At 46.9% G+C, this 26,869-nt stretch overlaps 1 protein-coding gene across 2 annotated transcripts in view; it reads left to right on the plus strand.

The window, feature by feature from the left end:
• The window catches only part of LOC144511915 (ankyrin repeat- and BTB/POZ domain-containing protein 3-like), a 42,314-nt gene extending 16,244 nt beyond the window's left edge, over positions 1-26,070 (plus strand). For both annotated transcript variants that reach the window (XM_078242372.1, XM_078242373.1), the window contains exons 5-17: positions 3,718-3,883; positions 5,409-5,498; positions 5,766-5,867; positions 7,354-7,441; positions 9,307-9,442; positions 9,816-10,036; positions 12,984-13,159; positions 15,449-15,554; positions 17,104-17,206; positions 17,850-17,940; positions 18,560-18,628; positions 21,830-21,943; positions 23,988-26,070. In XM_078242372.1, the coding sequence (XP_078098498.1) occupies positions 3,718-3,883; positions 5,409-5,498; positions 5,766-5,867; positions 7,354-7,441; positions 9,307-9,442; positions 9,816-10,036; positions 12,984-13,159; positions 15,449-15,554; positions 17,104-17,206; positions 17,850-17,940; positions 18,560-18,628; positions 21,830-21,943; positions 23,988-24,191 (1,666 nt within the window). In that variant the 3' untranslated portion in view covers positions 24,192-26,070. The remainder of the gene's footprint in view (positions 1-3,717; positions 3,884-5,408; positions 5,499-5,765; positions 5,868-7,353; positions 7,442-9,306; positions 9,443-9,815; positions 10,037-12,983; positions 13,160-15,448; positions 15,555-17,103; positions 17,207-17,849; positions 17,941-18,559; positions 18,629-21,829; positions 21,944-23,987) is intronic.
• The last annotated feature ends 799 nt before the right edge of the window (positions 26,071-26,869 follow it).

The following is a 26,869-nucleotide window of genomic DNA, read 5'->3' on the forward strand; positions in this document are numbered from 1 at the left end:
CCAGAGCTCTTCACAACCAATGAAATACTTTTAGAAGAATAGTCACCATTGTAATGTTGGAAATGTGGTCACTAATTTTGTGCAGAGCAAGGTCCCAGTCACAGCAATGAAATAAATGACTAGGAAGCTACTTTTTAATGGTGTTTTTAAAGGATAAATATTGCCCAGGACACTGGGGAGTACTCTGCTTCCCTACGTCCAGTAGTGCTTTGAAATCTTTACATTGAGCCGAGGGTCTAGGTTTAATGTTCGATGTGAAAGATGCGACATGCTCTCTGTATGGAATTGGAGTGTCAGCCTGGATTATGTACTCCAAGCTCTGGACTGAAGAAGTGAGCGTGTTATCAGCTGGATAAATTGGGGATCCAGTCTGCAGCTTGAGGAACCTTGGCTCAGAGTCATCGAGCTGGAGGCTGAGCTGCAGACACTGTAACACGTCAGGAAGGAGGAAATTTACCTGGATGCTTTATACCAGGAGGCAGTCCTTGGGATAGGATCTTCACGGGATAGGGCGGCACGGTGGCACAGTGGTTAGCACTGCTGCTTCACAGCGCCAGTGACCTGGGTTCGATTCCCGGCTTGGGTCACTGTCTGTGTGGAGTTTGCACATTCTCCTCGTGTCTGCGTGGGTTTCCTCCGGGTGCTCCGGTTTCCTCCCACAATCCAAAGATGTGGGTTAGGTTGATTGGCCATGCTAAAATTGCCCCTTAGTGTCCTGCGATGCGTAGGTTAGAGGGATTAACGGGTAAATATGTAGGGATATGGGGGTAGGGCCTGGGTGGGATTGTGGTCGGTGCAGACTCGATGGGCCGAATAGCCTGTTTCTGCACTGTAGGGTTTCTATGATTCTGATTTGGTCAGTGGTGAGGGCCAGGAGAGTGTGACTGCGACTCAGGTAGGTGAGGGGATTCGGAGGGCAGGAGTGTCCAACAGGTTTGAGGTTTTCTCAGCTTGTGTGGATGAGAGTGGGAGCTGCAGCATGGATGAGAAGACTGACCATGACACCGTGGTACAGGAAGCCATTCCAGTGGGGGAGGTATTAGGAATGTTGTGGTAGTAGGGGACAGTATAGTGAAGGGAACTGACACTGTTCTCTGCAGCAAAGAGCGAGAATCCAGATGGCTGTGTTGTCTGCCTGGTGCCAGGGTTCAGGACATCTGCTCCAGGCTGGAGAGTAACTTGCAGTGGGAGGGGGAGGATCCAGTGGTCATGGTCCATGTAGGTACCAACAACATGGGCAGAACTAGGAAAGAGGTTCTGCATAGAGAGCTTGAGGAGTTAGGCATTAAATTGAAAAGCAGAACATCAAAGGTTATAATCTTTGGATTATTACCTGAGCCACATGTAAATTGGCAAAGAGAGATGAATGCATGGCTGGTGTGGGAGAAGTGGGTTTCAGTTTGAGGGGCACTGCAGTCAGTACTGGGGAAAGTGGGGGCTGCATCTGTACTGAGCTGGGACCAGTGATCTTGTGGACCATATAACGAGGGAAGTAGAGAGGGCTTTAAACTAAAAAGTCAGGACAAAGGATCAAATGTGGAAAGATGTAGACAGAGGGAAGAAAGGAAAACAGTAATATGGGAAATGAAAGTCAGAGAATGCTGGAAATGACAGAGGGGGGAAAAAACCTAAGAATGCACAAAGAATGAAGACTAGATGTTACAAAGATAGAAAAAATAATAACTTGAAGATTCTGTATCTATGAACATGCGTAGCATTCATAATAAAGTAGATAGTGCATGTTGAAATAATTAGATATGATCTGATGGCCATTACGGAGATCTGGCTGCAGGATGATAAGGATTGGATCCTGAATATTGAGGGGTATCAGATATTCAAGAAGAATAGGAAGCGAGGTAAAGGTGGTGGGGTAGCATTGTCAATCAAAGATGGCATTGGCACAACAGTTAGAGATGACTTTGGTTCAGGAGATCAGGATGAAGAGTCAGTTTGAATGGAAAGAATGAATAGTCGGAAAGAAGTCACTAGTGGGAGAGGTCTACCGGCCCCCTAACAATAAACATAATGTTGCACTAAGTGTACAAGAAATAATATTGCTTGTGATAAAGGAAGAACAATAATCACGGGTGACTTTAATCTAAATATAGATGGAAAAATCAAATTGGCAGTAGTAGCCTCGGTCACTCTACTAATTGGGAAGATGGTTTTAAGAAAGAGAAACAATGTTTTATCAATTTACTAGAGTTCTTTGAAGATATAATATACGCTATGGAGAAAGGGGAGCCTGTAGACGTCCTGTACTTGGATTTCCAGAAAGCATCTGATAAGGTGCCACATCAACAATTATTGCAAAAATAATAAAAGCTCATGGTGCAGGGGGTGACCTATTAACCTGGATTGAAGATTGGCTGACTGACAGAACACAGAGTATGCATAAATGAGTCCTTTTCTGATTGACAGGATGTGATGAGTGGAGTCCCGCAGTGGTCTGTGCTGAGGTTTCAATGTTTTACAATTTAAATGAATGACTTAGGTGAGGGCAGTGAGGGCATGATAGCTAAGTTTGCAGATGACACAAAGATAACTATGCAAGTATGTTGTGAAGTGGACCTGTGGAGCTTGCAGATGGATTTGGATTTGAGTGAGTGGCCAAAAGTCTGGGAGATAGATGCCGGAATTCTCTGACCTCGTTCGCAGCTGGGATTCACCAGTGACGCTGCAGTGAATGGAGTTTGGCTGAGTGCCAAATTCACCATTCTCACTGGCAGCAGGGCTGGGGCGAATGAGATTGAAGAATCCTGCCCAGAGTATAACGTGGGAAAGTGTGAAGTTGCTTTGGTAGGAAGAATAAAAAAGCAGATTTTTACTTGCACAAAAACAGAAAATGCTGGAAAATCTCAGCAGGTCTGACAGCATCTATGGGGAGAGAATAGAACCAATGTTTCGAGTCTGGATGACCCTTCATCAGAGCTGAATTTATTACTTAAATGGAGAATGATTGCAGAGTGCTGAGGTGCAGAGGGATCTAGGTGTTCGCATGCAAGAGTCACAAAAAGTTAGTATGCAAGTACAGCATGTAATGTGTGCAGTTTTGGACTCCTTATTTAAGGAATGATGTGGATGTGTTGGAGGCAGTTCTGAGGAGGTTCACTAGATCGATACCTGGAATGAATGGGCTGTCTTATGAAGGTAGGTTGGACAGACTGGGCTTATTTTCACTGGAGTTTAGCAGAGTGAAGGGTGACTTGACTGAAGTATATAAAATCCTGAACAGTACCGACAAGGTGGATCTGGAAAGGATGTTTCCTCTTGTGGCCAAGTCTGGAGCTGGGAGGCACTGTTTTAACACTGGAAGTTGCCCTTGTAGGACAGATTTGAGGGGAATTTGCTTTTGAGGGTTGTGTAATTTTGGAACTCTCTGCCTCAGAAGGTGATGGACACCGGGCCGCTGAATATTTTTAAGGTGGCGGTAGATTGATTCTTGTTGGGCAAGGGAATCGGAGGTTATTTGGGGTAAATGTGGAACTCAACATTCTTATTGAATGGTGGAGCAGGCTCGAAGGGCTAGATGGCCTACCTCTGCTTCTATTTTGATCGTTTATAACTGAGCCATGGCTGATGTATGAAGTACTGTCTAATGGGACATTGATATGGATCTTGTCGCAGTTCAACCATGTTGAAGATTCAAGGCTGGAGGTGAAGGGAGGGTGAGCAGATATTTTCCTGACTAAAATCCTATCTCTTTGTGTTTTACAGGATTAACAGCACTTTATTCACATCCCGTGGACTAGATGCTAAGCAGACTGAGCTGAGGATGAGACAGAACCTGGGCTTTCAGATGTTGAGCTGCGGCCGCACTGATTTGGTGCTTGCGGCTACTGAGTTGCTGGGGCCAGAGGGTCTCAACACTTTCAGTGAGCAGGTAGGGGAGAGGCAAGACAGGCATTTACATGTAACTTTACATTAGCTGTTCTGTCTTCATTCCAGATTACAGTCATGTTGGATTATGGTTACACCACAATAGTAGGTATAAAGTCTGTGCTTGTGAATACTATTTTGATCACAATGCCACTCCTTCCTGAGTAATGTCATAATTCAGGAGTAGCAAAGGAAAGAAGCAAAGCTTGCTGGATAACACTGAGAAAGTATTGAAACTAAGGTCTTATTGACATTTGGTCATTTAAAACTCAATGATTTAAATGAACTGGACAGTCACAAATCTGACCATACATGGGCAATGATGTCAGCATAAAATGGGTCCAACCCTTGTTCATTTTGGATAACACAAGACATCATCTGAACCCATCCAAATCTTCCAAGCAACTGTTGGATGCTGGAATCTGAAACAAAAACAGAAAATGCTGCAAAATCTCAGCAGGTCTGACAGCATCTGTGGAGAAAAAATAGTCAATGTTTCGGAGCTCTGACAAAGGGTCGTCCTAACTCAAAACATTGGCTCTATTCTCTCTCGATGTGGAGATGCCGGCGTTGGACTGGGGTGAACACAGTAAGAGTTTTAACAACACCAGGTTAAAGTCCAACAGGTTTATTTGGTAGTAAATACCATTAGCTTTCGGAGCGCTGCTCCGAAAGCTAATGGTATTTGCTACCAAATAAACCTGTTGGACTTTAACCTGGTGTTAAAACTCTTACTCTATTCTCTCTCCACAGATGCTGTCAGACCTACTGAGATTTTGCAGCATTTTTTGTTTTTATTTAATAAATAGACCTGACTTGTTCACTTGTATTAATGTTTCCCTAACTGAGTTTGCAGAAACCTCAATGAATAAAGTAATGTCGAACACAGAACTTAAACAGGATGTGTTTTAGAGGTTCTGTTCAGTTGTATAATCATCTATATTTAATACTTTGTGTATTACACAGAATTTTCCTTGTCTCAATTTTGTATTCAAAGTTTAAAAAGTCAGGAAATTTGACAAAATCCTGCAAATTCCCGACAGGCTGATTCACATATGGAGCAGGATTTTTCAGATGGTGGGATTTCCACTCTCCCACCTGCAGACTCAGCGAGTAGACATTCCTGCTGGGATGGGCAGGTGTTTGGAGGGGTGGGGGGATGTGTTTGGTGGGTGCTAATTGGTCAAGGGCAAGATTTTTGCCTAACTCAGTGATGTATGGGGTGAAGCAGCCTTTATAACAACTTAGAATGCAATGCTAATAACCACTGAGTCTGCACTCTTCGCTCCATATGTGAGGGTGACCTCTAATCTTTGTCCTTGTTAGGTGCATTGGCTGTGCTAAATTCTCTCTGTGTACCCGAACAGGCGCCGGAGTGTGGCGACTCGGGGATTTTCACAGTAACCTCATTGCAGTGTTAATGTAAGCCTACTTGTGACTAATAAATAAACTTTTGTTTGTGAGGAACCAGTTCACTTTGGAGCTGATCCTGTACCCAGGGTAATTCAGTTGCTCTTCTTTCTGCTCAGGGTTTGACTCCGCTGATGTACGCTGCTAGCAGTGGGGATGAGGCCATGGTCCAAGTCCTGCTGACCTCTGGAGCAGACATTGATATTCAGGTAAGGCGTTGATTACTGACACATCAAAGTGTTTTCTGATATATCACCACATTCTATAAGAATAACCCACTGGATGAACCAATTCCTGTAACTGTGCCACAACAATTCGTGTTTCGCTGTTAGTATCTGACCGGCACGGTGTCAGGCTTGGTTCATGGTGGGGCGCAAATGATGTTTGAATGATCTGATCGACACTCAAACAGACTCAATACTGATAGATGTGAAAGCTGATTGGCAAGTTTAAGAGCTGTTGTGTTGGGTTTGCAGGTGCCAGCTATTTCTCCGCAATGCCCGTCTGTCCACGCAGAGACTCGACACTGGACCGCGCTCTCATTCGCCGTCGCATTTGGACATTTGTCAGTCGCACAGGTACAGGACTGGGTCAATTTTGTACATTTAGTCGAGTTGAGTTCTTCCCATGGATTGGTGGAGGGTGACACCAAACGTTGGGGACATTGTCACTGTGTGAGAGGCTTTGAGCTTCCTCAGGGTTTTCACACTTAGTACAAGGCCTTTAGACACAGCTGGCCGGTGTGTCTCTGTGGATCAAACACATCTTCCCATCCCAAATTCCTTCATCCATGTCTCAGTGGGCTATTCTTTCACCGGAGTCCAAGATTTGTGGGTGCAAATCCCAATCTGGAGATTTGGGCCAGGATTCTTCGGATAGCCGGATTTCCCAACCTGCTATCCAAGGAGTCAGTGGAGATCACCTCCCCATCCTGCAGCCATCTAAACCTCCAACAAGTGTGCATTGGCTGGAGATGGGACATCCGTCCCTCGCGCAGGAGGACCGGGTTTGCAGGCAGTCCCCAGAATCTAGGAGCAACTGTATTCTGGGGGTCCCAGTGCAAGGTGGGGAGTGAGCCCCGGGGTTGAGGGCAGGGGGTGTTGGTGGAGAAGCCAGAGAGGGAGGGAGAACCCACAAGTGCCACTCCTTTTTTGTGGGGGGGTGGTGGGGGGAGTCTAATGTTAAAAGGAGGCTGCTGATGGCGGCGCTCCCACCTTTCCTGCCCGAGGTCTGAGCAAGGTCACTTTTCCGGCATCCCTATTTGAGGAAGAGCAATGGAATTCTGCTCAGTCTTAGACCCAACTGTCATCAGCTGCTTCATCAATAAACTTCCCTTTATCATCAGAATGGGGATGTTCGCTGATGAATGTTCAGTATCGTTCATGACTCAGACTCTGAAGCAGTCCATGTTCAAATGCAGCAAGACCTGGACAAAATCCAGGAATAGGCTGATAAATTGTCAAATAATGTTTGCATCACACAATACCAGGCAATGACCATCTCCAAGAGCAGAGAATCTAACCATCGTCCCTTTACATTTAACCGCATTCCTATCGCTGAATCCTAGCAATCATCCATGTGCAGAAACTGAACTGGACTTTCACTCCCTTGAGTCTGTTCTCTAATTCAGCTGGATTTAGCTCCCCCGGCCCCCGCCCCCCACACAGCCCATCTCTCGTATGAAGCATGTCTCATCCACTCCTGAAAAAGCTGGGCCTGAAACCTGGGTCCAGTGACATTATCATGATGCCACCATCTCTGCAATAATATGGGTGGGAGCAGGGTGGAACCAATGATACATTGCCAGAAAGTACGAGAGGAAGAGGGACTTGGTAAGAATTGAGAAGTACTTGGGGTGGGTGAGAATAGAGTGGTACGGGGGCAGAGTGGGAACAGAAGTAATGAAAGCGGGAGCAGCCTCAGGTAGTCTCGAAGGATAGAGGCCAGAATGGCCTGTTTCTGTCTATTGGATATTATTTTTTAATTGGGTGCAATTGTATGAATGTAGTTAATGCAAGATTCTGTTGTTTTCCTTTGTGTGACATTCCCTCTCTGTCCATACAGTTGTTGCTGGATGCCGGGGCCCATGTTGAAGGTTGTGTTAGTGAAGAAAGCTGGTCAGAAACCCCGCTACAGTTGGCAGCCACAGCAGGTAGGCAACTAGGAGGAGGGTGGGTGTTGGGCACGAAACCGGGAAAGGAGGTTTGGCCGACTGGACAAAATCCAGGAGCAGTTTGTCAGATTGAGTGTATTCTTTAAATTTATGCTGTAATCAATGTAAACATTCCAGGCGGTGGCCTAGCAATAGAGCCGTGACAAGGAAAAGGTTTACCTCAAAAACCTTAATCAATTATAAATGCATGTGGTATGAATTGGAATTAAACTAATCATCACAGACAGATTGTTCTGTCAAAAGTAAATTGCATCCTGTTTTAAAGAAACCCTTTACAACATCACACCCAGTGTAGAAGATACCCTTAGATTCCTACTGACTGAGCTGGCTGGCTCCTAATGGCCATAGCCTTGTTTAAACCTGGACAAAAGAACTGAATGCCAGAGATCGGGTGAGAGTGACTGCTCTGGACATCAAGGCAGCATTTGACCTAATGTGGCATCAAGGAGCCCAAACAAAACTGGAGTCATTGGGAATCAGGGGGCAAGCTCTCCATTGGTTGGAGTCATATTTGGCACAAAGGAAGATGGTTGTGGTGGTTGGAGGTTAATCATCTCAGCTCCAGGACATCTCTGCAGGAGTTCCTCAGGGTCGTGTTCTAGGCCCAACTATCTTCAGCTGCTTCATCAATGACCTTCTTTCCATCCCAAGGTCAGAATTGCTCAATACTATTTGAGACTGCTCTGATACTGAAACAATACATGTCCAAATGCAACAAGACCTGGACCACAGTTAAGTTGGGTTGATAAGTAGTGAGTAATGTTCACGCCACATGGGTGCCAGGCAATAACTCTCTCCAACAAGAGAGAATCTAAGCCAGAGTCAATAACGTGCCTTTTCCTGTGGTGTCTCGAAATCACAATTAGGAGTAGCAACCCTGGCAGCTAAATCTTTGTTTCCTCAACTGGGATATTGAGGACAACAAGAGACAATCTAACCATCTCCCTTTGACATTCAATAGCATAATCATCACTGAATCCCCCACTATCGATATCTTGGGGGTTACTATTGACCAGAAACTTAACATAGTATTATTATTACACAGTGGCTACAAAAGCAGGTCAGAGGCTGGGAATTTTGTCGTGAATAACTCACCTCCTGACTCTGGAAAGCCTGTCCACCTTCAAGCACAAGTTTGCCGTAAAGCAGCCCACTTGATTGGTACTCTGTCCAATACCTTAAGCAGTAGTTTAATTCACTCCCCCGACCACTGACACACGCTGGCAGCAGTGTGTACCATCTACTGGCACTGCAGCCACTTACCAAGGCTCCTTTGACTGCACTTTCCAACCTCTACCCTGAGAAGGAAAAGGGCGTGAGAAACATCAGGACACCACCACCTGGAAGGTCTCCTCCAAGTCACTCACCATCCTGACTTGGAAATGTTTTACTGTTCCTTCACTGCCACTGGGTTAAAACTCCCTTCGTAACAGCACTGTGGGTGTACCTACACCACATGGACTGTACTGGTTCAAGAAGGTGTCTCAGCACCACCTTCTCAGGAGTAATTGGAGATGGACGGTAAATGCAAGCTTGCATTCCACAAATAGATAAGAAAGAGTGTGCATCACTCTTCCTAAATCACCCCGTGTAGAACCTGTCCTTTCCTCTCTTACACATTGTATATGAGAAGCAATTTCCCACCTATCTGAACAAGATAACCTTCCCTGTATGACATCCAGCATATAAGATGTATTTTGTTATGTAACACCCAGCGTATAAAATGTCCTTCACTATATAACACCCAGTGTATGAGATACCTTCTTTTACCAGTGAATAATTTGCAGCTTGACTCCTATTCTCTATGTACTGTGCCTCTCTCACCCTTGCCTTATCGTTCTCAGGTCACCTAGATCTTGTTAGCCTGCTTTTGGAGAAAGGATGTGATCTCCTGGCGGGGTCCATTGGTAAAAATGGAGTCAGTGCGTCTCTGCAGGGAATTACTAACGCGTTCAGTCTGGCTGCTGCCCATGGACACAGGTGAGAGATTGGGTCAACCTTGAGTCTTATTCTGTGTTGGTAATGGAGACTGTTGTAACTAAGAATCTATACTTGGGGTTGGGTAGGTTACAGAGCTTCTTTTATCTGAGAGCCTTCTGCTGGGATAGCTGGAGGGGAGGGTGTGTGTTGCAGTTGAGGGTGTTATTCTGTGAACAGGGTGGGAGAGTCTTGTATTGAAGGTGTGGTGAGACAGAGATAGAATGTTATAACTAGGGAATCTCACTGAAGGCATTGTGAATCAGTCACCCTGGATACTGGTCATTTTGATAGACACACTGATCTCTCACTGACTGGAATGTGCTGTTGTCAATGTTTTTTTTGCTAACACAATCTCTTTCTGATTGCTGCTCAGAAATGTGCTGCAGAAGCTTCTGTCCCAGCCTGATACCCGCAATAGTGACATCATGTCCCTGGAGGACATCCTTGCTGAGGGGACAGAGGACAGCGAGCAGCAGCTTCCGAAAGCTGGGCTAACTCGCAGCAGTAAAGCTCGGAGGAAAGCATTGCAGGATGCCCTTTATCAGAGTGCTGAACATAACTATCTCGACATCACTGTGGATCTGCACAACCATGGTGAGTATAGCTCTTTACCACATGGACCACAGTGGAGCTTTACCACAGTAAGCTCTCTCAATACACTCCATCATCTGTGTGAGTGGCTTTGATGGTGCGTCTTGATGTGGACTGTTTAACTCCCCAAATCTCTGTGTGGAGGAGCCTGTGGCTGGGACGAGGGTACCTTTCTCTGTGGTTAACTCATTTTCTCCCCCTAGCTGTGCAGAGTGGCCTGGGCTCAGCTCCAATTCCAGGTCCTGATGTAGGGTACTCTGTCCTGCAGTTAACTTTCCCCCCTCGGGTCAAGAAGCCAGAGAGAGTGTTTGCAGTTCCACAGTTGACCTCAATGGGGCAGCACTGGGAGACATCAGTAACCCATTATCGGAATGTGGAGCAGGAGGAAACCATTCGGCCCCTCGAGCCTGTTCCACCATTCAAACCAATCATAGCTGATCACCTGCCCCCATTTTCCCCACTATCTCCATTTCCCTTCATGTCTTTATTATTCAGAAATCTATTGATCTGTCTTGAACATACTCAATAACCGAGTGCCCACAGCTGTGGGGATGAGAATTCTGAAGAATGATCTATTCATTCTGAGACTGTGTCCCCTGGTTCTAAACCCCCCTCAGTCAGTGACACGTCCAATCTACATCTACCCTCTCACACCCTGGAAGAGTTTAGTGAGGGCGCTTTCCATCCTTCAATGCTCACATTTTCCAGCCACCTCAATACTGTCCCGTTTCACTCAGTGAGGGAGGGTTTTGTCAGAGCTGCAACTCTTCTTAGAAGTATTAACATACAGAGGGATCTAGGGATACAGGTCCACAGTTCCCTGAAAGTGGCAATGCAAGTGGATAAGGTGGTCATGAAGGTGTAAGCCATGCCTGCCTTCATCAGTTGGGGTGGAGAGTATAAAATTGGCAAGTAATGTTGCCAATAGAACTTTAGTTAGACGACATTTGGAAAATTGTGTACAGTTCTGGTCGCCACACTACCAGAAGGATGTAGAGGCTTTGGAGAGGGTACAGAACCGGTTTACCAGGATGTTGCCTGGTTTGGAGGGTATTAGCTATGAGGAGAGATTGGACAAACTTGGTTTGTTTTCACTTGAATGTCGGAGGCTGTGGGACGACCTGATAGAAGTTTACAAAGCTATGCGACATGGATAGTCGGAGCCTTTTTCCCAGGGTAGAAATGTCAGTTACTAGGGGACGTAGGTTTAAGCTAAAAAGGGGGAAAGTTTAAAGGGGATGAGAGAGGCAAGTTTTTTTACACAGAGGGCGGTAAGTGCCTGAAAGGTGCTGCCAGAGGAGGTGGGAAAAGCAGATACAATAGCAACGTTTAAGAGGCATCTTGACAGATACATGAATAGGCCGGGAATAGAGGGATACGGACCGCATAGAGGCTGGCACGGTGGTTAGCACTGCTACCTCACAGCACCAGGGACCCGAGTTCCATTCACGGCTTGGGTCACTGTCTGTGCGGAGTTTGCACGTTCTCCCCGTGTCCGCATGGGTTTCCTCCGGGTGCTCCGGTTTCCTCCCACAGTCTGAAAGACTTTAAAATTTAAAAGGTCTTTAGTTTAGAAAGGTGTCATGTGCCGGCTCAGGCTTGGTGGGTCGAAGGGTCTGTTCCTGTGCTGTACTGTTCTTCGTTCTGACAATGTAACGTTTCCAGAAATGCTTTGGAAACCTGGTTTGCATGTATGAAGTTAAAGCAACAGCATCTGAAACAATTCCTGACCGAGATTGACCACATCTCGCCGTGTGCAGCATGGGGATCTCATAAATCTCCTGCATTGAGTCTCCTGTTGCTCTGTGATACCTGCCTTCAAACCCCGACAGTTAGCTTCACTTCAATAAAAGCAAAATACTGCCAATGCTGGGATTCTGAAATAGAAACAGAGAAATGATGGATAAACTCAGCAGGTCTGGCAGCGTCTGTGGAGAGAGTTCCCAGTCCACATTACCCTCCCACAGGACTGTTCGTTGCACTGTCTATTGTGTTTCTATTGAGACGTTGATTTGGTAGGAGCTTTTGGAGGGCATGTTGCTGATGCCTTTGGGGAAGCAGTCCCTCAGTTTGTTTGCCAGGGAATTGAATTCAGGCCCTGCTGCTCTCAGATGGGAGTTCACCATCCACCATCTGTACCTTATTTATAAGCTGTGCTGACCTCTGCTGGCAATCACAGGTACTCATGATGTGGAGATGCCGGCATTGGACTGGGGTAAACACAGCAAGAAGTCTCACAACACCAGGTTAAAGTCCAACAGGTTTTGCTACCAAATAAACCTGTTGGACTTTAACCTGGTGTTGTGAGACTTCTTACTCTAATCACAGGTACTGCCAATGGGGACATTCCAAAGTGCTTACAACCAATGATGTACTTTTGAAAAGTAGTCATGTTGTAATTTCGGAAAGGGAACAGCCAGTTTGCACATAGCACTGTGCTGCACTCAGCAATGTGATCAGCTGGTTCAGGGATAGATATTGGGCAGGACACCAGACACAACCTGGTGAATAATGCCATGGCATCTTTTATCCTGAGGGCACCAAAGGACAGGATGTTGTCTCACCCAAAGGACAGGATCTCCTGACAGTGCAGCGCTCCCTCAGTACTGTGCTGGAAGGTCACCCTGGAGTGGGACCTGAACCCATGGCCATGTGAAAGTGCTACCATTGCTACAGCTGGTGCCATGGCGAGTCCCACTATCTCACCCTGGACTTCTCACATTCCTTAGCTGGTGTTAAATGCCACCTGACTGCCTGTGTCCTGCGTGTATAACATCTCGTACCTCTGGTGATATCCTTTCAGGCGGCGAGGGTAGGGAGAGGAGTCGGGGCGGTGGGGGGGGCGGGGGGGGGGTGCATGGAAGGGGAGGGGGTGCATGGAAGGGGGACGGGGGAACTGCTGTTGGATGTCAGCACCTTTCTCATGATGGCCTGTCTTTTACACCCTCAGGTGTCCCATGGAGTCTGTACTCCTGGCTGAAGTCCCTGGAAACCTCCCTGATCCAGCGTCAGTGGACTATTGCTCTGTACATCCTCAAGGAGTTTGATGCTGTGAAGGAGGTGTACAGCCAAGAGATGATCACCTGGGGACTGACACTCATGTTTGACATATTCCAATTGAGCAAGGTACAGCAAGGGGCAATCTCCACCTCACACCACCCAGCATTATCCTGTCACACACTTTTGTTATTACAGGCCCTGATCTCACTGTCCCTGTTACAGGCCCTGATCTCACTGTCCCTGTTACAGGCCCTGATCTCACTGTCCCTGTTACAGGCCCTGATCTCACTGTCCCTGTTATTACAGGCCCCGATCTCACTGTCCTTGTTATTACAGGCCCTGATCTCACTGCCCTGTTATTACAGGCCCCAATCGCACTGTCCCTGTTATTACAGGCCCCGATCTCACTGTCCCTGTTATTACAGGCCCCGATCTTACTGTCCCTGTTATTACAGGCCCCGATCTCACTGTCCCTGTTATTACAGGCCCTGATCTCACTGTCCCTGTTATTACAGGCCCCGATCTCACTGTTGCTGTTATTACAGGCCCCGATCTTACTGTCTCTGTCATTACAGGCCCCGATCTTACTGTCCCTGTTATTACAGGCCCCGATCTCCCTGTCCCCCTTATAACAGGCCCCGATCTCCCTGTCCCCGTTATAACGGGCCCCGATCTCCCTGTCCCCGTTATTACAGGCCCCGATCTCCCTGTCCCCATTATTACAGGCCCCGATCTCCCTGTCCCCGTTATAACGGGCCCCGATCTCCCTGTCCCCGTTATTACAGGCCCCGATCTCCCTGTCCCCATTATTACAGGCCCCGATCTCCCTGTCCCCGTTATTACAGGCCCCGATCTCCCTGTCCCCGTTATAACGGGCCCCGATCTCCCTGTCCCCGTTATTACAGGCCCCGATCTCCCTGTCCCCGTTATTACAGGCCCCGATCTCCCTGTCCCCATTATTACAGGCCCCGATCTCCCTGTCCCCGTTATTACAGGCCCCGATCTCCCTGTCCCCGTTATAACGGGCCCCGATCTCCCTGTCCCCGTTATTACAGGCCCCGATCTCCCTGTCCCCGTTATTACAGGCCCCGATCTCCCTGTCCCCGTTATTACAGGCCCCGATCTCCCTGTCCCCATTATTACAGGCCCCGATCTCCCTGTCCCCGTTATAACGGGCCCCGATCTCCCTGTCCCCGTTATTACAGGCCCCGATCTCCCTGTCCCCATTATTACAGGCCCCGATCTCCCTGTCCCCGTTATTACAGGCCCCGATCTCCCTGTCCCCGTTATAACGGGCCCCGATCTCCCTGTCCCCGTTATTACAGGCCCCGATCTCCCTGTCCCCGTTATTACAGGCCCCGATCTCCCTGTCCCCATTATTACAGGCCCCGATCTCCCTGTCCCCGTTATTACAGGCCCCGATCTCCCTGTCCCCGTTATAACGGGCCCCGATCTCCCTGTCCCCGTTATTACAGGCCCCGATCTCCCTGTCCCCGTTATTACAGGCCCCGATCTCCCTGTCCCCGTTATTACAGGCCCCGATCTCCCTGTCCCCGTTATTACAGGCCCCGATCTCCCTGTCCCCGTTATTACGGGCCCCGATCTCCCTGTCCCCATTATAACGGGCCCCGATCTCCCTGTCCCCGTTATTACAGGCCCCGATCTCCCTGTCCCCATTATAACGGGCCCCGATCTCCCTGTCCCCGTTATAACGGGCCCCGATCTCCCTGTCCCCATTATAACAGGCCCCGATCTCCCTGTCCCCATTATAATGGGCCCCGATCGAACAACCTCTGCTATTACAGGTCTCCGTTGAGCAGACTCTGATTGTAATATGCGATTACTGATCCCCTTGCAGTGTGATGGTTCGACCTGACTCGCAAGACAAGCTTTGATATTGCAAATCTCATTGGAACCAACTCCTATTGCAGACCCATCAGATCATGAGAAATAGGAGCAGGATGAGGCTATTCTGCCCTTCCAGCCTGTTTCATCATCCAATAGGATCATGGCTGATTTGATTGCAGTCTCAACTCCACTTTCCTGGCATTACCTCATTGTTGATCAAAGCTCTGTCTAATCAGCTTGGCATAGAGTCAGTGCCCCAGTCTCCACTGCTCTGTGTTGGAGAGAATTCCACACACTAATGCACTACTGAAAGCAAAACAACCGCCTGTGGGTGATGGCTGGAGCATGTGGCAGTAACAAAGTCCATCAGAATTGTTGCTGTCTCTCTATATTTGTAACAGTGAGCTTGTTGTGTGATGGAGAATTTGGTGTTTGAGAAGTTTAACTGTTCTGAGTGAAATGAGATTGCAGGTTTTGGGAGCTGAGTGACCTTGCCCGGCATTGAACCAGCGGCACATGCACCAGTTGATTGCCTTGACGTGTGGCGTCTTTGTGTTCCATTTTCAGAGCGATGCTATCATGCGACAGCTGGCAGCCATCTTTAGCTACTGCTATGGGCCCTACCCCATTCCTGGGATCCAGGAAAGTGTCAAGAACATCAAGGCTGCAGTGGGTGAGTATTGAACTGTCCCCTCCATCAGAGGGAACTCAATGATAGCCTGGTTAATATCAATGTTACAACCCTCTCCCGCTGGTGTTGTGCAGTAGAGACAGCTCATAGCTCCAGTGGGCGGCATGGTGACACAGTGGTTACCACTGCAGCCTCTCAGTGCCAGCAACCTGGCTTCGATTCCGGCCTTGGGTCACTGTCTGTGTGGAGTTTGCATGTTCTCCCCGTGTCTGCGTGGGTTTCCTCCGGGTGCTCCGGTTTCCTCCCACAGTCCAAAGATGTGCGGGTCAGGTAGATTGGCCATGCTCAATTGCCCCTTAGTGTCAGGGGGATTAGCTAGGGAAAGTGAGGTTTACGGGAATTGGGCGTGGGTGCGATTGTGGTCAGTGCAGACCCGATGGGCTGAATGGCCGCCTTCTGCACTGTAAGGATTCTATATTGTATCTACAAGATAGTCCTGATGCATGTGGCTGTGTCATTCTGAGCAACTTGGAGCCACTTTCTTGGATACTTCTCCGTAGATGAAAGCTCTTTGCATTAGGCTTTCCTTCTGTAGGTTAAGGCCATTCCCCGGGATACCACAGGCTAGGGGGGATGTATCAGCCATTGCTCCCGGGATACCACAGGCTAGGGGGGATGTATCAGCCATTGCTCCCGGGATACCACAGGCTTGGGGGGATGTATCAGCCATTGCTCCCGGGATACCAGAGGCTTGGGGGGATGTATCAGCCATGGCTCCATTAGCAGCATCCTCGCCCCGAGTCACTAAGCTCTGGCTTCCTGTCCCACTCCAGGATGTAACAGACAAATCGTGGCTGAGACTCCAGTGCGGTACTGAGGGGGTGCCGTACTATCAGAGATGCTGCTTTTCAGATGGGGCACTTAAACCAAACCTGTCTATCCCGTCAGGTAGATGTGTTCATCATAGAATCATCATAGAATCCCTACAGTACAGAAAGAGGCCATTCGGCCCATCGAGTCTGCACCGACCACAATCCCACCCAGGCCCTACCCCCACATCCCTACATATTTACCCGCTAATCCCTCTAACCTACACATCTCAGGACACTAAGAGCAATTTTTAGCATGGCCAATCAACCTAACTCGCACATCTTTGGACAGTGGGAGGAAACCGGAGCACCCGGAGGAAACCCACGCAGACACGAGGAGAATGTGCAAACTCCACACAGACAGTGACCCGAGCTGGGAATCGAACCCAGGTCCCTGGAGCTGTGAAGCAGCAGTGCTAACCACTGTGCTACTGTGCCACCATTGTGAAAAATCTCATGGCATTGTTTTGAGAAGGAGCAGGGACATAATTCCCAGTGCCAATATTTATCCCTCAATTCCCATCATTAAACAGTGAGCGAATTGTGGGAGTTTGCTGTGTGTAAATTGGTTGCTACATTTCCTGTGTTACTGACTACCCTCCAATGGCTGATTTTGAAAGGTGCGATAGAAATGTGATTGCTTCAGGCCAGGGACTCTCCGGGGGGGGTGGGGTGAAGCAAGATTTCTGTAGATTTAACACGCTGATCTCCCCTTCCTGCAGAGCCCATTCCACTGAATAACCGGGAACAATCAGATATCGTATTCCTGGTGGAGGGGAAGCATTTCTACGGAGATCGGACACTGCTGTCAGCTGCTTCACCCCGGTAAGAGCATCCGCTTCGCTAACTGAGCCAATCAGACTGCCACATTCCCAGACGCAAGTAGAATGCTGAGGCAGTGAAGTCATGTTGAATCGGTCCAAATCGCAGTGTTAGTTAAAGCTAGCATCATTGTGCAGTGATTTGTGAAACTTTGCAGCGACTGCAGGGTGAAAATGTCAATAAGTCAGTGTCCAAAGCTGCTGTCTGTATCTTCTCAGTACACAGTAAGAAGTTTAACAACACCAGGTTAAAGTCCAACAGGAAACCTGTATTTACCCCAGTCCAACGCCGGCATCTCCACATCTTCTCAGTACAGTCAGTCACCTGTGTCTCTCTATTCTCAGTACAGTCAGTCACCTGTGTCTCTCTATTCTCAGTACAGTCAGTCACCTGTGTCTCTCTATTCTCAGTACAGTCAGTCACCTGTGTCTCTCTATTCTCAGTGCAGTCAGTCACCCGCGTCTCGTTCTCTTTGCGAGTTTGTGAGTGAGATTTCTGACTCCGGCTGTCTGTCCAGTTTGCATTATTTTGAAATGAACTGCAGCAACATTTTCAATAGATTACTGCATTTTTATTTTGGTAATGAATGTTTTATCGATACAGGGTCCTTTCTGCATCATTAATTGTTGGATGTTTTACTCTTTAGGTTCAAAAGGCTGATTGCAGCTTGCCCTCCCACTGATGCCAAGACCTGCAGTCCCATTCAGATCGACAATATCAAATACAGCACATTCCAGGTAACTACAAGACCCTGTTCTAACCCCATGGACACCTGGCGCTGAGGGCTACGCTCTGGTATTCTAGCCAATATTTACTCCTCAACCAACACTGTGGTACAGTGGCTAGCACTGCTGCCTCACAGTGCCAGGGACCCGGCTTGGGTCCCCGTGTGGAGTTTGCACCTTCTCCCCGTGTCTGCGCGGGTTTCCTCCGGGTGCTCTGGATTTCTCCCACAGTCTGAAAGAAGTGCTGGTTTGGTGAGTTGGCCATGCTGAATTGTCCCTCAGTGTACCCGAACAGGGGCCGGAGTGTGGCGACCAGGGGATTTTCACAGTAACTTCACTGCAGTGTTAATGTAAGCTTACTTATGACACTAATGAATAAACTTAAAAAACTTAAACTTAACATCGTTAACAGGATATTAAGTGGTCGTTCACCCCATTTGTTGGGAGTTTTGTGGGACTGTGATATTTGTCTGGAGGCCGTTCAAAAGCTCTTCATTGACTGGGACACCCTGAATGTGTTGAAAACACGATAGAGAAACACACCCTTCATTTGTAGAGGATTTTTCAGTTAGCAAACTAATATTAAAATCTCTGGCATTGCCTCTCATTTGATTCTATGTTTTCTTGGCAGTGCCTCATTCAGTATATTTATGATGGAGGAACAGAGCGACTCAACATCAATAAAAACCAAGTTCTGGAGGTGAGCTCTCTTTCCCGTCTGGCTGCTTTCCCTATTCCTCCCTCTCTCTCTCAAAGAACAATACAGCACAGGAACAGGCCCTTCGGCCCTCCAAGCCTGCACCGATCATGTGTTCCTAACAAGACCATTCGTTTGTACCCCTGTATTCCCAGTCTGTTCATGTGGCTATCTAGATAAGTCTTAAATGATCCTAGTGTGTCTGCCTCAACCACCTTGCTTGGTAGTGCATTCCAGACCCCCACCACCCTCTGTGTAAAATACGTCCCCCGCATATCTGTATTGAACCTTGCCCCCCTTACCTTGAACTTGTGACCCCTTGTGTTTGTCATTTCTGACCTGGGAAAAAGCTTTCAACTGTTCACCCTATCTATGCCCTTCATAATTTTATAAACTTCTATTAGGTCACTCCTCAACCTCCATCTTTCCAGGGAGAACAACCCTCGTTTACTCAATCTCACCTCATAGCTAATACCCTCCATACCAGGCAACATCCTGGTAAACCTTTTCTGCACTCTCTCCAAAGCCTCAACATCCTTCTGGTAGTGTGGCGACCAGAACTGGACGCAGTATTCCAGATGTGGCCTAACCAACATTCTATATAACATCATATGCCAACTTTTATACTCTATGCCCTGTCCAATAAAGGCAAGCATGCCATATGCCTTCTTCACCACCATTTCCACCTGTGCTGCCACCTTTAAGGATCTGTGTACTTGCACACCCAGATCCCTCTGTGTGTCTATACTCCTGATGGTTCTGCCATTTATTGTATAGCTCCCTCCTGCATTAGATCTACCAAAATGCATCACTTTGCATTTATCTGGATTAAATTCCATCTGCCATTTCTCCGCCCAATTTTCCAGCCTATCTATATCCTGCTGTATTCTCTGACAATGTTCATCACTCTCCGCAACTCCAGCAATCTTTGTGTCGTCCGCAAACTTACTAATCAGACCAGCTACATCTTCTTCCAAATCATTTATATATATCACAAACAGCAGAGGTCCCAGTACAGAGCCCTGCAGAACACCACTAGTCACAGACCTCCAATCAGAAAAAGACCCCTCCACTGCTACCCTCTGTCTTCTATGGCTAAGCCAGTTCTGTACCCATCTAGCTAGTTCACCTTTGATCCCGAGAGATTTAACCTTTTGCACCAGCCTGCCATGAGGGACCTTGTCAAATGCTTTACTAAAATCCATGTAGACGACATCCACGGCCCTTCCCTCGTCAATCATTTTTGTCACCTCCTCAAAAACTCAACCAAATTTGTGAGGCATAACCTCCCTCGTACAAAACCATGTTGTCTATCGCTAATGAGATTATTCATTTCTAAATGTGTATAGATCCTATCTCTAAGAATCTTCTCCAACAATTTCCCTACCACGGACGTCAAGCTCACTGGCCTATAATAAACCCGGGTTATCCTTGCTACCCTTCTTAAATAACGGGACCACATTTGCTATCCTCCAATCCTCTGGGACCTCACCTGTGTCCAATGAAGAAACAAAGATTTCTGTTAGAGGCCCAGCAATTTCATCTCTTGTCTCTCTCAGTAATCTGGGACAGATGCCATCTGGCCCTGGGGATTTGTCTACCTTAATGCTTCCTAAAACACCTAACACTTCCTCCCTTGTAATTGCGATTTGTTCTAACGGGTCTACACATCCCTCTGAGACACTACCAATCAACGTGTCCCCCTCCTTTGTGAATACTGATACAAAGTATTCATTTAAGATCTCACCTACTTCCTCGGGTTCTAAGCATAATTCCCCTCCTCTGTTCTTGAGAGGTCTTTCTCTGACAACCCTCTTGTTCCTAACATATGTATAAAATGCCTTGGGATTCTCCTTAATCCTGTCTGCCAAGGACATTTCGTGACCCCTTTTTGCCCTTCTAACTCCCTGTTTGAGTTCTTTTCTACTTTCTCTGTATTCCTCCAGTGCTTCATCTGTTTTTAGCTGCCTGGACCTTATGTATGCCTCTTTTTTTCTTTTTGATTAGACCCACAATTTCCCTTGTTATCCACGGCTCTCGAATCCTACCTTTCCTGTCCTTCCTCTTTACAGGCACATGCCTGTCCTGCACTCCTATCAACTGCTCCTTAAAAGACTCCCACATGCCAGATGTGTATTTACTCTCGAACAGCCTCTCCCAATCAACAGTCATCAAATCCTGCCTAATCCCGCTGTAGTTAGCCTTCCCCCAATTCAGCACCTTGCCCATAGGACAACACTCATCCTTTTCCATAACTATCCGAAAGTTTACAGAATTGTGGTCACTGTTCACCACATGTTCCCTCACTGAAACTTTGATGACCTGGCCGGGCTTATTCCCCAGTACTAGGTCCAGTATAGCCCCCTCTCTAGTTGGACGATCAATATATTGTTCCAAAGAACCTTCCTGGACACATTTTACAAATTCCTCCCCGTCCGGACTCCTAACCCTAAGGGATTGTCTATATGAGGGAAATTAAAGTCTCCCACTATAACAACCCTATTTTTTCTACATCTGTCCAGAATCTCCTTACATATCCATTCTTCAACTTCCCGTGTGTCTGTGTCCCTATTCCACTCTCTCTTTCCCATGTGTCTGCTTTCCCTATTCCACCCTATCTCTTTCCCTGGTGTCTGCTTTCCCTATTCCACCCTATCTCTTTCCCGTGTGTCTGCTGCCTCTATTCCTCTCTCTCTCTCTCTTTCCCCTGTGACTGCTGCCTCTATTCCAGTCCTTTGCCAGCTCCCAATCTGCTTGATCCCAATCAATTAGATATTAATGGTGCTTTCAAAGAGCAATGTGTGTGATTAGCTTCATTGTGGCTGGAAAATTCCAGTGAGGAATCTCCACCTTGAGTGTGTTCCACTAACAGTTGTTGTTGGTAGCTGGGTGGGCTATGAGGAGGCAGATTGTGATTGTTGTCTGACATTTCCTTGGTGAAGATGAGCATGTTACATTGGAAGTTAAATGTGTGGCATAGATACATTTGCAGCATCTAGTATGTATGGGTCTGGGAGGGGATAAATGGCTGGGGTAGACTCCGGGTTGGGTATTCAGTCCATTATGTATGTGGGATGTAGGAAGTGATTGCATTACTGGGTCACGAACATGATCGGGTGGAGTGTTTTTGACAGTGTGGAGCGATTTGACTCATTCTCAGACCGTAACAGTGTCACTGAGTGTTTATGACTCTGTCTATTCCAGATTCTCTCAGCTTCAAGCATCTTCAAACTAGACCCTCTGACACGTCACTGTGAGATCATCTGTGCAAGAAACCTGACGCTGACGGATAGCCTACACACATACCAACAGGCCAAGGTGAGGGAGGGGTTAGCCATGCTGTTGGATTTTGCCCTGATTTCCATGTAATCAAACGCACAATATTCTGAGTTAGCACTGAGCATAGCATAAGCGCTCAAAAACAACTAACAGAATACACTTTTAAATACTTGGAGCAAAAATCAGTTGGGTTCTGTTGACACGTGAACACAGTAAGAGTTTTAACAACACCAGGTTAAAGTCCAACAGGTTTATTTGGCAGCATTTGCTACCAAATAAACCTGTTGGACTTTAACCTGGTGTAGTTAAAACTCTTACTGTGTTTACCCCAGTCCATCGCCGGCATCTCCACATCATGACACGTGAACAATCAGCTCCCCGGATCACTCCCGGGTGGTGGCAAGGCAGTGTTACACTGTCAGACGTATCATCTTTCAGTTAACACAATAAACAGCACAGCCGCTCCACCCCCCACTTCCCCGCCCCAAACCTCCTCACCTAAACGGAAAAGACCCTGCGACGGTGTTTGAAGAGAAAGGGAGTTGCCATTGGTGTCCCGGCCGATATTAATCCCTCAACCACCATGATGAAAAACAGATTATTTGGACAGTGTGTGATATTCCCAATCTTGCTGTGCACACATTGGCCGTTTCCCCTTTTTTCACACTCACTATTTTCTGTATTGAGGACACCAACTCTTGGTAAGATCGATCTGTACCATCGAGGGGAGATAGTGGCAGAGTGGTAAAGTCACTGGACTAATAATCCAGAGGCCCAGGCTTAGTCTCTGGGGACATGGGTTTGAATCCCACCACGGCAACTGGTGGAATTTAAATTCAGTTAATAAATCTGGAATATAAAGCTAGTCTCAGTAATGATGACCATGAAACTATCATCGATTGTCAGAACTAATGAGCTGTAGGGAGGGAAATTTGCCATCCTTACCCGGTATGACCTACATTTAACTCCAGTGTGATTGACTCATGGAGGCTGGGGTTGAATGGGGTGGTGGGGGTGGGGGTGGAGTATAGAGGCCCTGTTGTACTGGTAAATTATTATCTTAGTTCACTCTCCAAGATGGATTAGACTCTAGGGAATAAATCTGGTCAGGTTGAATATTTGGAATATCAGTCCCAGTAAAACGGGTGCATTCTCATAGAAATCATAGAAACCCTACAGTACAGAAAGAGGCCATTCGGCCCATTCTGATCAAGTTATGAGCGTTACCCTGCATGGGATTACCTGTGGATCAATCTCATGGTTTTCTGATTTCCTGCACTAAAGGGTTTTGTTGGAATCAATAGGGAGGAATTCTTTCAGGTGTCAGGGGGGGATCTGGAACCAAAGGGCATGTAGGACAACCAATCAGAATCATTGCTTTTATGTCGGGAGTTATGTTCGTCTGTAATACATAAGAGGCAGCTTCAATCACAAATTTCACAAGGGAAATGGATAACTATGTGAAAAGCGAAGGAACTCTGGATTACAAGGAAACTATGATGTGGAGATGCCGGCGTTGGACTGGGGTAAGCACAGTAAGAAGTCTCACAACACCAGGTTAAAGTCCAACAGGTTTATTTGGTAGCAAATACCATAAGCTTTCAGAGCGATGGCCCTTCGTCAGATGGAGTAGTTATCTGTTCTCCAACAGTACACAGACACAGAAATCAAGTTACAGAATACTAATTAGAATGTGTTCTGTCTGGAGACAATACACATCTCTTTAACCTGTGTTTAATGTTCCCTCCACCCACATTATCTGTACCTTTTAAGACCTGGCTGGCTGTAGAGATTTGCATTCTAATTAGTATTCTGTAACTTGATTTCTGTGTCTGTGCACTGTTGGAGAACAGAGACCACTCCATCTGACGAAGGGGCAGCGCTCCGAAAGCTTATGGTATTTGCTACCAAATAAACCTGTTGGACTTTAACCTGGTGTTGTGAGACTTCTTACTGTGTTTACAAGGAAACAGCAGGATAGTGGTGTCAATTGGATTCACTTTCTGGGAGAACAGGAACTGGCACAATGAGCCTCTTTGTTGTATGGTTCTTTCTCCTGAAGATCTCCACCTTTTCCCTGCAGGTTGTCAAGGCCAATGAGCTGGTCTCCTACTGCAATGGATACTTCCTGAAGAATATGCTGCCTTTATTGGAGCAGGACTCCTTCCGGCAGCTGCTGCAGAGCCAGCCAGAGGATTATCAGCACTTTCTAACAGACCTGAAGCGAGCACTGACCTCCAGGATGCAGGCTGTACACAGGCCTGCTGCCAAGGAAACAACAGTGTGATTTTAAACCCGAATGCAAGCTCCACCTCTACATCATGGACATTGCACTTTCTTGGAATGAACGGAGAGCTGTTAGCTGATACTTGTACACTGGGTGCTAAGACTGAAATGTCAGGGTATTTGAAATGCTAAATCCTAGTGAGTAAGCAACACACATCATTAAGCTAGAGTATGAGAGACTTGTGATGTAACAAAGCAACCTGTGACTGCTTCCTCTTTCTTTCACTGTCTCTCTCTCTCTCCCTATCTCTCTGTCTCTCTCTCTCTCTCCCTATCTCTGTCTCCTCTCTCCCTATCTCTACCTCTCTGTCTCTCTCCCTCTCTCTCTCCCCCTATTTCTGTCTCCTCTCTCCCTCTCTGTCCCCCTCTCTCTCCCTATCTCTCTCTATCTCCCTCTATCTCTCCATCTCCCTCTCTTTCTCTCTTTCCCTATCTCTGGGTCTGTCCCTCTCTCTCCCTATATCTGGGTCTCTCTATCTCCTTCTCTGTCTATATCCCTGTCTCTCTCTCTCTCTGCCTCTCTCTCTCTCTCTCTCTCTCTCTGCCTCTCTCTCTCTCTCTGCCTCTCTCTCTCTCTCTGCCTCTCTCTCTCTCTCTGCCTCTCTCTCTCTCTCTGCCTCTCTCTCTCTCTCTCTCTGCCTCTCTCTCTCTGCCTCTCTACCTCTCTCTCTGCCCATATCATAAGCTGTCTAGATCTCTTTCGAGGCACTAATGTGTTAACACTCAACCAAAGAACAATCCAGTCACACGGAGACGAGAGGAGTTTAGAACCTGTTACTCCAGAACAACGAATTATGAACGTCTTCTATCATTCTGCCACCTTTCCTGTCCTCTTCGTTTCTGAAGGCCATTGTATCATCATTGGAAAATATGGGTCCATTGTCTTTACCTCTTTTGCAGGCCCCAACCGCATTATTCATGGAGCCCATACCATCTCTCCACTTGGTCTCCTTACCAAGATCATGTTGATCTGCATAAGGTCCAATTCTTTCTGGCCGTTCACACCCAGCTGCCACTGCCAGAGAGGAGGGAGCATTTGGTGTTTAGCCAAATCTCGGTTCACCGCAGTGGAACGGGAGAATTCCGCTGGTGTGAATGGCCAGAGAAACCCACGTGAACAGCCAAAGAATCCTGCCCCATTTGTCCGTTGTGGACAGCTGTCTTCGTGGGCCGTGTGCCTGTGGTCTGTGGGTGGGAGAACACTTTTGGAGAATTGTCCCTCTTGTACACCATGGCTGCAATATCTCCATCGTTCATCACCCAGGATTAGTAGCTCCACTGAGTGCATTAGAAATTCACGTTACTGAGAGCAGATGTCAGAAAGACACTCAAATTTACAAAGTGGACCAATAAAAAAACAGTATTTTTGAAACATCTGAAAATCAAACATGGCTAAAGTGGCCTGACTTTAAGGGCTGTTTGCAGTCTCCGAATGGACACTTGACTGGGCTAAGTAAAACATGATGGCCCTGGTGAAGTGAGATAGGTCACAATGGATGATTTAACAAGGTCTCATGTGAGATTGGGACAGCTGATTGACTCAGATATTACCCAGAGATTAGGTTTATCGGACCCCACAGGGTCTCGGCTGGTTACTAATGGAAGAGAAAGCTTCACTATTTATTATTTATGTGCAATACTGTGTATAAATTATAATGTTCAAATGTTTCTTTTTGCTTAATTTAATTTTCAGTGGATTTTCTTTGTTTAAAAAACCTTTTTATTAACCTGACTGTTAAATTATAAGTACAGAAAGCTATATTTTCATCAGGAATGAAAATGAGATGAAGGAGTTGAATACTGTGAGAGAGTTTGCAATGTTGAATGCATTGTCCTTTCACACCGTGTGCCTTTTTATAATTAAATACAACCTAATTCCACCCTGTGGATTTGTTTTTCATGGGCTTGGCGTACGGGGAGGTGGGGTGGGGCCGGGGGGGGACTGAATTCTTTGTCTCTTGTGTCAGAAGTGCCAAGTAGACAGTTGTCCTGAGGGCGTCCACCGGCATGGAGGACAGTGTTCAGCAGCTGACCATGCTGGACACAACATAGAAACTAGAAGCAGGAGGAGGCCATTCGGCCCTTTGAGCCTGTTCCGCCATTCATTATGATCATGGCTGATTACTGAATTCAATATCCTGATTTCCACATTCCCCCCCCGCCCTACAAAATATCCCTTGCTCGCTTTATTCCCAAGAGCTATATCTAATTTCTTCTTGAAATCACACGACATTTTGGCCTCAACTACATTCTGTGGTAGTGAATTCCACACATTCACCACTCTCTGGGTGAAGAAATTTCTCCTCATTTCAGTTCTAAAAGGTTTACCCCTTATCCTCAAACTATGACCCCTAGTTCTGGACTCCCACCATCAGGAACATTCTTTCTGAATCTACCCTGTCTAACCCTGTTAGAATTTTATAAGTTTCTATCAGATCCCCCCCCCCCCTCACTCTTCTAAACTCTAGTGAATATAATCCTAACCGACTTAGTCTCTCCTCATATGACAGACTTGCCATCCTAGGCATCAGCCTGGTAAAGCTTTGCTGTACTCTCTCTATAGCAAGATAAGGACACCAAAACTGCACACAATACTCCAGGCGTGGCCTCATTCAAGAAATAATCTGTCTTCCTATTTTTGCTACCAAAGTGGATTAACCTCACATCCACATTATGCTG

This window comes from Mustelus asterias, chromosome 25 (assembly GCF_964213995.1).
Source record: "Mustelus asterias chromosome 25, sMusAst1.hap1.1, whole genome shotgun sequence".
Classification (NCBI taxonomy): Eukaryota; Metazoa; Chordata; class Chondrichthyes; order Carcharhiniformes; family Triakidae; genus Mustelus; species Mustelus asterias.